This window comes from Grampus griseus (genome assembly GCF_964374135.1).
Source record: "Grampus griseus genome assembly, chromosome: 3".
In the NCBI taxonomy this organism is placed as follows: domain Eukaryota; kingdom Metazoa; phylum Chordata; class Mammalia; order Artiodactyla; family Delphinidae; genus Grampus; species Grampus griseus.
The window spans coordinates 169,509,792-169,521,937 of record NC_139019.1 but is presented as its reverse complement, the minus strand read 5'-3'; the positions used below and the strand labels follow the sequence as shown (position 1 = coordinate 169,521,937).

The 12,146-nt window shown below is 52.9% G+C and overlaps 2 protein-coding genes across 3 annotated transcripts in view; both read left to right on the top strand.

Moving 5' to 3' along the window:
* Positions 1 to 292: 292 nt before the first annotated feature.
* EBI3 (Epstein-Barr virus induced 3) lies at positions 293 to 6,918 on the top strand (the record flags this gene model as incomplete). Of its 2 annotated transcripts, none has more annotated exons than XM_082651407.1 (5): positions 293 to 397; positions 1,020 to 1,143; positions 2,839 to 3,017; positions 4,667 to 4,824; positions 6,766 to 6,918. In XM_082651407.1, the coding sequence occupies 5 exons, from the start codon at positions 331 to 333 to the stop codon at positions 6,916 to 6,918; spliced, it is 681 nt and encodes a 226-aa protein (XP_082507533.1). The 2 variants fall into 2 exon arrangements, with proteins under 2 accessions (XP_082507533.1, XP_082507534.1); XM_082651408.1 differs by having other exon boundaries at positions 331 to 397; positions 1,023 to 1,143.
* A 2,202-nt stretch (positions 6,919 to 9,120) lies between these two features.
* Positions 9,121 to 12,146, top strand: part of YJU2 (YJU2 splicing factor homolog) — a 17,175-nt gene continuing 14,149 nt past the window's right edge. Inside the window, exons 1-2 of the mRNA XM_082650479.1 lie at positions 9,121 to 9,214; positions 11,193 to 11,293. Of these exons, the coding sequence (XP_082506605.1) occupies positions 9,191 to 9,214; positions 11,193 to 11,293 (125 nt within the window). The 5' untranslated portion in view covers positions 9,121 to 9,190. The remainder of the gene's footprint in view (positions 9,215 to 11,192; positions 11,294 to 12,146) is intronic.

The following is a 12,146-nucleotide window of genomic DNA, read 5'->3' as shown; positions in this document are numbered from 1 at the left end:
CATGGCCCTCCCTGGCGTGCCCCCTCCTCGCTGCAGCCGGAAGGAAGGCTCTTCTGGGAAAGGCCACAGGGTTACCACTTCTCCCTTTCGTGGCCTCCTCCTTCTGGCCCCCACCTTTGGGGCCTTCCGCACCCGAGACTGGGGGTGGCCGGGGAAGGGACTGGGGGCTCCTCCTCCGGAGCCCCATGAACCAGGCAGTGAGTCAGAAGGGGAAGGGGAAGTAGGGGGCCTCGACTGGGGGCTGGGCTTTCCCCTGGGTGGGACCTGAGTCCCTTGCCTGCCCGAGGGTGCTCCCTGCCCCAGCCTCTGAAAGCAGATCCCGCCTGAGCCATGGCCCCAAGACTTGTCCTCACCCTCACCTTCTGGGTGGGTTGCTCACTTTGCTGCTGGAGAGAAGGTACGTGGGGACCCGGGGAGGGTAGGGGGAGCCAGGGCAGAGGGACACTCTCTGAGGACTGGACTTTGTCTGCCGTGGAACATCCTGGGTGGGGTGGGAGCTCACACACCTTCTGTATGACCACTGATGGGAGGGGGTTACCATCCCATTGCATGGGTGGGGGAAACTGAGGCACAGAGAGGGCAAGAGCTACCCCAAAGGGACCGGGAAGTGGCAGCCACAGCCTGGAGGAAGGAAGGGTGAGAGAGAAAGAAATTTTAATTGTATCCATTCATTTCATGTGATTCAAAACAAAACCATCACAAAGAGGGGGTCCGGTAAAGCATCTCCCTCCCCCCAGAAATCCCCGCCAACCCTAGGTCCCCTCTGTGGGTCCGTCAACCTCAGTTTCCCCATCTGGAAAATGGGCTAATAGTTCCTGCTTTGGTGGGTTGTAGCGAGAGTGAGAGGTGATGTAGGTGCCTTTCATTCATGCACTCATTTATTCCACAAACCTCTATTAGGCTCCTAATGTGTGCCCAGCACTGGCTGGCAGTGAGGTGGGGGCCAAGCCACGGTAGGACTTTGATGGTCCTGGGTGAATCAGAAGCTCATGCTCTCCCTCTCTCTCCGGGCCCCCCAGCAGCTGTCACCCAGCCCAGGGTGCGGTGCCAGGCCTCTAGGTACCCGATCGCAGTGGATTGCTCCTGGACCCTGCCGCCCGCTCCGAACTCCTCCAGGCCCACGTCCTTCATTGCCACATACAGGTCAGAGAGCCTGGAGGGCTCCCTGGGGATTTTACATCGGGGCTGACCCCCTAGGATCAGGGCAGCTGGGGACTTCGTGAGAGCCTGAACCCCTCAGAATTCTAGAGCACCACCAACCCTTAGAAATATACTCCCTAAAATACGTACTGCAAGCCGCATGTGGAGGGTAAAATTTTCTAGAAGCCACATTTAAAAAAGAAAAAGAAATGGGTGACATTGGCTTTAATATTTTATTTAAATAGTATCTAAATATTCCAAATGTTTATCATTTAATATGATCGAATGCGATGCACTTTAACATGCTTATATACGATTCATAGATTTAAACTTGTACTAGAAATTGATTTCATAGCATTTAATAGGATTATCTGAAGTATTCAACATGTAATCAATACTTTCAAAATTAATGAGAAATTTTGCATTCGGTCTTGTTATACTAAGTCATGGAATTCCATGTGTGCTTTACACGTGTCACACTTCAATTCAGATGCTAAACATTCAATCAGAATTTCTTTCTTAAAAACAAATAAATTTATTTATTAATTTTGGCTGCTTTGGGTCTTCCCGTTGCTGCCCGCCGGCTTTCTCTAGTGGTGAGCGGGGGCTACTCTTCACTGTGGTGAGTGGGCTTCCCATTGCAATGGCTTCCCTTGTTGTGGAGCATGGGCTCTAGGTGCATGGTCTTCCGTAGTTGTGGCACGCAGCCTCAGTAGTTGTGGCACAAGGGCTTAGTTGCTCCGCGGCACGTGGGATCTTCCCGGACCAGGGCTCAAACCCGTGTCGCCTGCATTGGCAGATGGATTCTTAACCACTGCGCCACCAGGGAAGTCCCCCAATCGGATATTCTTGATCTCTGATTAGATTTCATAATAGTTGTGTTTGGAAAAGTAGATTCACACACCTGAGTTGTTCTGAGGAGCTTTCCCACGCTTTCTGATAGGTGGAAACTTTTTCATTCAGATTAGATGAAATAAATCAAAAAGTCCCACTCAGTTGCACTAGCCGCGCTTCATATCCACAGGGCAGAAGCAGAACGTTTTGGATGCTGTGGAAGTTGCTGTGGACGGTGCTGAGCTCCAGCCTATAGAGTCTGAAATCTTGGGGTGTCAGAACTCTAGAGAACTGGAATCTTATTATTTCGGATTCCAGAATCCATGAATTGTAGACCTGGGAATGTTGGAATTCTAAGGCTGGAATGTTGACATTCCAGAAAGCTTTATTTATTTATTTAAAAAACTGTATTATTATTATTACTTGGCTGTGCTGGGTCTTTGCTGTGGCATGCAGGTTCTTCTTTGCTGTGGTGCACAGGCTTCTCTCTAGATGTGGCACATGGGCTCCAGAGCATGAGGGCTCAGGAGTTGTGGCGCATGGGCTTAGTTGCCCCGTGGCATGTGGGATCTTAGTTCCCCGACCAGGGATCGAACCCACGTCCCCTGTATTGGAAGGCAGATTCTTAACCACCAGACCGCCAGGGAAGTCCCCCCAGAAAGTGTTAGAATCCGGACCCTAGCATCTCCCTGTGGGGTTTTACCCCTGACCCTGGGTCCCCCGGGCTCTGTGATGTTGGAGTGAGGGGTCCCTAGGATCACACAGCCAAGAGCAGGACTCCTCACCTGCTGTCCCTACTTGGGGTCCAGGGCACAGGGGGCCAGCAGGAAGTGCTGGGACCCTCACAGCACACTCGATGTCCAGGCTTGGCGTGGCAGCCCATGGGGAGAGCTGGCCCTGCCTCCAGCAGACACCAGAGGCCACCAGCTGTATCATCCCTGACATCCAGATGTTCTCCATGGTGCCCTATGTGCTCAACATCACAGCTGTCCACCCCCGGGGCGTCAGCAGCAGCTTCGTGCCGTTCGTCCCAGAGCACGTCAGTGAGTAGGGGCAGTGGTGGGGGTGTGGAGGGTCCCCCTTCTGCTCCTCCCACACACACACACGCCCACCTCCCACCTGTCAGGATGAGATCCTGTCCTTCTCTCACGGATCCTGTGGGCTCCACCTTCACAATTCAGCAAGAATCCGCCCACTTCTCCCCTCTCCTGAGCCCCTACTTGGTACAACCTGCATCACCGCCCACCTGGACCAGTGGCAGCCCCTCCATCCTGGTCCCCTATTCCTGCCCTCACCCCCATCTGTCCTCCTCACAGCAGCCACCAGAGGGCGCTTGTGAGCACTCCAGTCAAGTCCCATCTTGGGCTCCTGCCCTCTTGCCCGCAGTCTGTCCTCCCCGCAGCAGCCACCAGAGGGTGCCTGTGAGCACTCCAGTCGGGTCCCCCCTTGGGCTCTCGCCCTCCTTCCCACAATCTGTCCTCCCCACAGGAGCCACCAGAGGGCGCCTGTGAGCACCTGAGTCAGGTCCCATTGTTGCCCTGCCTACAGCCCTCCAGGGCTCCCACCATCTGTTTCTGTCCCCTCCCTGCCCTCCCCTCCTCCCTCTCCCCCTCTCACTCACTCTGCTCCAGCCACATGGGCCTCCTCGCTGTTCTTCCAACACACCAGGCACAGTTCTGCTCCAGGACCTTTACACGTGCTGTTCCCCCTGCCCGCAAGGCTCTTCCCCCAGGTCTCCACACTGTTCACTCCCTCACCTCCTTTAGCTCTCAACTCAGATATCATCTCCTCAGTGAGTCCTCCCTAAGCATTTTTTTAAAATTGCAAACCATCATACATTGCTGGTGGTTATTAGAAAACAGACTGGCAGTCCCTCAAAGAGCTAAACATGTTACCATGTAATCCAGCAATTCCAATTCTAGGTATATATCTAAGAGAAAATGGAAAGCACGTTTGCAGAAAAAACTTGTGCATGAATGTTCATAGCAGTATTATCCATAATAGGCAGAAATTAGAAACGACACAAATACTCATTAACTGATGAATGGATACACAAAACGTGTCCATCCCCACAATGGAATATTGTTCAACCATAAAAAGGAGAGAAGCCTTGACACTCGCTACCACATGGATGGACCCTGAGAACACAATGCTCAGTGAGAGAAGCCAGACACAGAAGGACACACAGTGTGTGATTCCGTTGATGGGAAATGTCCAGAACCGGCAAATCCACAGACACAGAGAGTGGGTTTTTGGTTGTCAGGGGCTTGGGAGGGAGGAATGGGGGGCTGACTGCTCACGGGGATGGGGCTTCTTTTGGGGAGATGGAATGTTCCGGATTAAATGGCGGTGATGATTGCATGACACTGTGAATATACTAAAACCACTGAACTGTACACTTTCAAAGGGTGAATTCTCTGGTATGTGAGTTGTGTCTCCAAAAACATTGCAACCCACTACCCTCCTTGCACTCCTGACCTTTCTTCCCTCCTTTTTATGACCTTCGGATCTGCCTTTGTGTCTTATCTTCTGCCCGGGGGATTGAGCTCCAAGGTGACAGGACTACTGTGTCCCTAGTATCCAGAACATCCCTGGACACTCAGCAGACCCTCAACTAATATTTATTGGTTGGTTGGTTGAATGAATGAGTGAATGTGCCCTCCGCTGACCCTGTCTCCTGCTTGTCCGTCAGTCAAACCGGACCCTCCAGAAGGTGTGCGCCTGAGCCCCCTCCCTGGGCAGCGGCTCTGGGTGCAATGGGAACCCCCCCGGTCCTGGCCCTTCCCGGAGATCTTCTCACTCAAGTACCGGATCCGCTACAAGCGCCACGGAGCTGCCCGCTTCCGCCAGGTGAGGAGGGTGAGGTGACGGGGAGGGCAGTTCCCGGGTAGACGGAAGAGCATGTGCAAAGGTACAGTGGGGTGTGGGTCACAGCTTGGGGTGCTGGTGTGCAACGTGAACGCAGCCCAGCAGTTCCACTCCTGGGCATCTACCCAAAAGAATTGAAAACAGGGTCTCGAACAATTACTTGTACACGAATGTTCACAGCAGCACCACTCACAATGGTCAAAAGGTGGAAATAACACAAGTGCCCATCGACGGATGATGGATAAACACAACGCGGTCCCTCCACACACGGGAACATCACTCAGCCATGAAAAGCAGAGAAGCCCTGACACTCGCTACAACGTGGATGGACCCTTGAGAACACGATGCTCAGTGAGAGAAGCCAGACACAGGAGGACACACTGTGTGTGATTCTATTGATGGGAAATGTCCAGAACAGGCAAATTCACAGAGACAGAGATTGGATTAGTGGTTGTCAGGGCTGGGGGAGGGAGAGGGGGTGACGGCTCATGGGGATGGGGCTTCTTTCTGGGGGGATGGAATGTTCTGGAACTAGATAGTGGTGATGGTTGCCCAACACTGTGAATGTACTAAATGCCACTAGATTATCCACCTTGGAATGGTTAATTTTTACGTCATGTGAATTTCACCTCAATTGAGAGCACCAATATATTGTTTTACATTCTTAAACAATAAAGGCAGGGTATCAGTCAGTGAGCATACGGGCAGGGCAGTTGTGTCCTGGGCAGCCTTGGATGCTGGGCTGAGGAGCTGAGTCTTTGCAGGGTTTAGGCTTTTGCAATCCTGTCCCTTAGAACCTTCTGCAACAGTAGAAATGTTCCACATCCACACTGTCCAAGACGGTAGCCTCGGGCCGCATGAGGCTGCCAAGCAGTTGCAAGCTGCTGAGGAGTCGAGGAATGGGCTTTTAAAGTTGATGTAGTATTCATTAGTTTAATTTTGCAAATGCTTGCAATTTTAAAATCGAGACAGAGTTTACATGCCACGAAGCTCTCTGTTTTCAAGTGCACAGGCCAGTAACTTTGGTGTATTCGCAAGATTGTGCAATGATTAATTAATCTAAATTTAAAACGTAAAGCATCACATCCGGCTGCCATATGGGACAGCTTGTGCAGAGGAAGGAGGGACATAGTCAGACCTGAACTGGGGAAGCTGCTGATGGTGGCTGACATGGGACATGCCAAGGATGAGGGGGACCCCGATGTTGGAGGGAGAGTGTGGAGTGGCGGGAACAGAGGGGACAGGGCGGAGAACCAGAAAGGCAGAGCTGAGAGGGTGTCTCATGGGTGCCCAGGGATTTTAATCTGTGGAGGTGCCTGAGTGAGGACATGGAAAGGTCAAGGCCATCAAAAGAAGAATTTATTACATTTCCTCAGAAAAGAGGACACATCACGCCACGCAGGGCCACGTGGGCAACTTTGGGACATCAGGAGGCTGAAGTGGGAGCCAGGGGAGAGCCCAGGCCAGAGGTGGATTGGGGTTTCCTCGGGGAAGGCTAGGCGGGGCAGGTGAACAGCTTAGGGTAAGCAAGTTTGAATAATTCCAGTGGGCTCTGGGCTGCAGGGTGGTCTCTAGTTGCTTGGCATCTGGCCCTGGGGTGATTTAGGACAGGGTGGGGATATGGGCTGGTGTGTGACCAGTACAGAGAGGGGATGGCTGGGGGTGTGGACTCGGGGTGGGTTGGTTTTCATATGAAAGGCATGCTCCTGGTCGACCAAGAATTGGCTGGCCAGGGAGGGGCAGGCTCTCCCTGCTCAGCAAGATGTTTAAGATGTCCGAAGATGTACAGGGGCCGCAGAGGGCATGCCGATGAGGATTGACATTGGTGCCTGAGTCTTGGAGCAGCAGCCCGAACATGGGGACGGAAGGCTTGATCACATAGCTTCCTTGTTTCCACCGACCCAGACCTCCTTCTGCTTTCAGGTGGGACCAATTGAAGGCACATCCTTCACCCTCAAGGCTGTGAGGCCCCAAGCCAAGTACTGCATCCAGGTGGCTGCTCTGGACCTCACTGACTATGGGGAATCAAGCGCCTGGAGTCTCCCCGCCGTTGCCTCCGTGACCCTGGGCAAGTAGTGGGGGTTCCCTGCACCCCCAAAGAGGGGCTGTGCCCTTGACATCCACCTAAGGGTGGATGGGACCTGACTGGCCTGGGTTCACTGCTGCCGAGTTGCCGGGCAACCTTGGACAAGTGACTTTGCCTCTCTGAGCCTCAGTTTCTCAGTCTGTGAAATGGGGATGTACTGCCTGCCTCCTTTGACACAGTGCAATGTTTTGTGAACTGTGAATATGAGATTTTTTAAATTGTTTAATTAGAAAAGGATCATTGTCACTAGAATGAGGACTCTTCCTTCTTTTAACAGATCCACATGAGACCCTGTGAGGAGAGGACAGACCAGGACACACACACACAGTGAATCCCCACTGCCACACACGGGGTCAGGGCTGGACCAGAGAAAGAGACAGGGCTGGGGGAGTCAGGGCAGGGGTGGTGGGTGTTCCACCTGGGATGGAATGATGAATCCATTCAGTTCAGTTCAGTTTGGTTCACCTCAAAAGCTGCCCAGATGTGAGCCCCACTGTGGGTGGACACCAATGGCACATGGGTTTGGGAAGCTCTGAGGAGGGGAAAACACAGCCAGGCTCTGAAGGATTTTCTCAATCCAGGAGCTTCTCAGTACATTTCACTCAGGTCTCAATTCCAAGGTCACCTCCTCCAAGAAGCCTTCCCTGACCACCTCATCTAGGGCAAGCAGAATAAAGACCCCCCCCCAAAGATATCCATGTCCTAATCCCCAGAACCTGTGAATGTGATACCTTACACAGCACAAGGGACTTTGCAGATGTGATTAATTTAACAATCTTGAGGATCCTTAAAGATTGAGGATCTTTCATTAAGTTAATGAAAATGGGGACTTCCCTGGTGGTGCAGTGGTTAAGACTCCATGCTCCCAATGCAGGGGGCCCAGGTTCGATCCCCGGTCAGAGAACTAAATCCCACATGCCTGCTGCAACTAAGAGTTTGCATGCCACAAGTAAGGAGCCAGCAAGCCACAACTAAGGAGCCCGCCTGCCACAACTAAGACCTGGTGCAACCAAATAAATAAATATGTTTTTTAAAGTTAATGAAAATGAAGTAGAGTTATATTGTATTATCCAGGTGGCCCCAAGGTAATCACAAGTGACCTTATAAAAGGGAAGCAGGAGGGTCAGAGGGAGACAGAGAAGGTGATGTGACAGTGGTAGCAGAGGTCAGAGTGATCCAGGACCGCGAGCCATGGAACTCTGGCAGCCTCTAGAAGCTGGAAAAGACAAGGAAATGGATTCTCTCCTGAAGCCTCCTGAAGGAACCTGCCACCCATTTTAGACTTCTGACCTCCCAAACTCTAATAAATGTGTTGTTTAAAAATACTGAGCTTGTGGTAATTTGTTACAGCAGCCATAGGACACTCATACATCTCAAGTAGCCCCTTCTCATCACTTTCCATATGTCTCCCTGTTTTATTATGTTCAGATCATTTACCAGGACCCGAAAGGGTTTTTGTGTGTGTTTATTGTGCCATCAGTCCCACCAGACAGACTGTGATCTCCATGAGGGCAGAAATCTTACGTCTTATTCTCTGATGTGTCCCCAGTGACTGAGCACGTCCTTGACACAGAACAAACATTTGTAAAAGGAAGGGAGGAGGCTAGGGAAGGAACGACCTCTTTAGAGGGACAACTCAGAGGCAAACAACGGGGGGGACATCTGGGAGCGAATGTTTGTAGGGGGAGGTAGGTTTGGAGCCTGGTCTTTGAGTCTCTAACTGTGACTCAAGATAAACTTGGGTGTGGGGGGGCGTCCAGGGTGCTTCCCTGTGGAGCTGTGTGGATCGTAAGAGCTGCCCCAGTCCTCAGGTGAGCGCTAGGGACACGGGAACGATGTGTAGGTTCCCGGAGCCCAACACACAAGGTAAGCGCTCAACGCTGAGTTCTACGTTTGCTGAATAAAACCACAGGGAACGTAGCTACCAGCAGCCACGTCGCGTGACGACGAAATTTTAACCAGTCGCTGCTCACCTCTAGAGGGCGCAGCGCCTCCTCCTCGGAACTTCAAATCCACACCGACGCCGGAACCTTCTGCTGCGCCCTTACCGAGGTTGCAACTGGGGAGGGAATACAGACGGACTCGAGTGTTGACAGGCGGTGATCTGAACCAATGAAAAGGCAAGCTGTGTACGCAGCAGCCAATAACAGCCGCTGAAGGAAGTAACGGAAGCGGAAATACAAGGATAGATGGTCGGGGAAGTTCGACAAGCACTCAGCCTAATCAGTATTCTCGTGGTCGTGAGAAGAGCAGGAGGTAAAGATGTCGGAGCGAAAAGTTTTAAACGTAAGTATTGGGCAACTAGGGTTTTCGACCTGGGGCGGGACATCTCGGAGCTCGGGCCGAGGAGGGCTACTTATCCTCTCCTATTAGGGCCTTTGCTTTCTTCCCCAACGGCCTTCTGCAGGGCGGGGCTCTCTAGAACCCTCCTAATCACCTTCCGCGGGGGGTGGGCCTTCACTAAGCCTTCCCCTCGAGGCTGGGGTGTACCCAGTCACCTGTGGGGGCGGAGCTTAGGCTATTTACCCACTCACTTCTGATAGGATTTTCTGAAAGGAATTATCCAGTCACTCCCGTTGGGGGCGGAGCCTCTTTAGGATATTGGTATTCTCACTTTACATTCTCATCTCCAGGAGGCGTGGCTCTGTTAAGTCTCTCCCCGCTTGGGGTTCTAGCCAATCGTGTTCCTCGGAGGGATTAGGCTTTGCTAAGCTCTTCTTCTCCGCTGGCAGGGACCCTTCCAATTGCCTCAACTTCTCCCAGTTCTGTTGGGGAAAACTGGGACTCTTGGGGTGTGGAGCTGGTCTCTGGAAGGCAGGATTCAGCTTCTGGAAAAGAGCGCTCCGGAATTCTGAGTCCCTGTTCCCCGCCCTTCAGCAGGGTGTGTGCTCCCAGGAAGGGGGTGAGCTCCCCAGCCTGGGAGTGTGTAAGCCTAAGATGTCTGGACGGAGTAGAGAGGAGACCTCCAGACTGGTGGCTTGGAGCCCAGGATGATGTCCCTTACAGTGACTCAGTGCTCTAATCTCTTAAACACCTATATTAGGAATTCAGCCCCAGCCAGACCCAGTGCAGTTGTGTCGGACTTCGAGTCCGTGAAAGTCCTTCCATCCCGAGGATCCAACTGGCAGCCCAGCTATTTCCATAACTTGCTGGTAGATGCTTCTGTGTGCCAGGCACAGCTCTAAGTGCCTTGTTCATCAGGTCTTCTCAGGGGGACAGGTTATCCCTTCTTCAGATGAGGAAACTGAGGCCCAGAGAGGTTATGTAATAGCCAGAGAATAGAGGAATCAAACCCAGACACCCCTCCCCGCCAGCTCTGTAACTGATGCTCCTAATCACTGTACCACAGTTTCCCCAGAGCTGTGTCCCTGGGTCTGAATCCTGGATCTGCTGCTCACACTGTGTGACCCTGAGTAGCTGAAACCACCAGAACTCAGTTTCCTCCTCTGTGAAATGGGTACACCATTCTCTGTCTCATAGAGTCTTTGCAAGAATTCCATGAGGCAGGGGACATAAAGCTCTCTGTGTACTACGTGGAGCCTAGTAAGTGCTCAAAATGCAAAGTGCTTTATTTTCTGATTATCGTATGTAGTTCTCTTTCATAATCCAGACTCTCCTTCCCCACATCTCCCATCTCAGGCTCCTGTGCAGAAAGAGTTGATGCAACAGGCTTGAGGCTGCTGCCTTAGAAAGCCTGGCTTGCAATGCTGGACTTTGGCTGGTATCCGGGAACCTGAATTTTGGGATGGTTCCCAATGTTCTCTGAAAAGAATGGCTCCCTGGGGTTAAACTGTTAGTACAAACAGTGTGGTTTATGCTGAGCACCTGCTCCCCTCCGGGAGTCTAGAGTCTGGAATCGTCATACGTGCCGGGCAGAGGTGCCTACACACCAGCCCCCAGTGAAAACCCTGGGTGCTGGGTCTTCCTGAGCTTCCCTGGGGGACATTTCGCACACGTTGTCACAATGTATCACTGGGAGAATTGACTCCATCAGGAGAAGTCTCTGGAAGTTTGTGTCCGGTCTCCCTGGGCCCCTCCCCACATGCCTTTTCCCTTGGCTCGTTTTTCTCTGTATCCCTTTGCTGTGATGAATAGTAGCCATGAGGACAAGTGTATGCAAGTCCTAGGAGTCCTCTCACCAAATCCTCAAACGTGGGCGTGGTCTTGGGGACCCAGACACAGCTCCCCAGAGCCCCTTCCCTCTGCCCCCAGCCTGCCCCTGCGTCTGAAAGCAGCTCCCCTGACCCTTCCTTCCTCCCCACAGAAATACTACCCGCCCGACTTCGACCCGTCAAAGATCCCCAAGCTCAAGCTGCCCAAAGACCGGCAGTACGTGGTGCGGCTGATGGCCCCCTTCAACATGAGGTGAGCGGCCCCGCGGGCCCTGCGCTGGCCGCACAGAGAGCGCCCCGCCCCCAGTGCGCAGACCACCCACAGAGAGCGCCCCGCCCCCAGTGCGCAGACCACCCACAGAGAGCGTCCGGTCCCCAGTGCGCAGACCAGGTCGTCGGTCCTGGCTCAGACGTGGACCCAGTGAGCGAGTGACCGTGCCAGACCTCACCCTCCTGCCGTTCAGGACCAATCTCCCTGATGTCTCAGAGCTCCCAGCTGGTACCTGTGTCGAGGTCTCAGTCACTGGTAGTAAGAGTGAGCACACGAGACAGGGTCCTGTATGTACATTCACTTCCTCCAGCAGTCCTGTCCGTTCCCGCCCCAGGGCCTTTGCACAAGCTGTTGCCTCTGCCTGGGACACTTTTCTTTCTGCTCTCACATGGCTGGCTCTTTGTTTTTCTTTTTTGGCTGAGTTGGGTCTTCACTGTGGTGCGTGGGCTTCTCATTGTGATGGCTTCTCTTGTTGCTGAGCACGGGCTCAAGGTGTGCGGGCTTCAGTAGTTGTGGCTTGCAGGCTCTAGAGCGCAGGCTCAGTAGTTGTGGTGCACGGGCTTAGTTGCTCCATGGCATGTGGGATCTTCCTGGGCCAGGGCTCGAGCCCGTGTCCCCGCATTGGCAGGCAGATTCTTAACCACTGCGCCACCAGGGAAGCCCTGGCTGGCTCTTTTTCACCCTTCAAGACTTGGCTTAGATCTCACCCCCTCAGAGAGGCCCTCCGGATCCCCCTCCCAACCCCCTCCATCCTTCCCTCCCCATCACAGTCCCCAGGCCTCGTCCTTCATACCGCCTCGGAATTACTGTACCTCACCACAATTTTTTACATCTT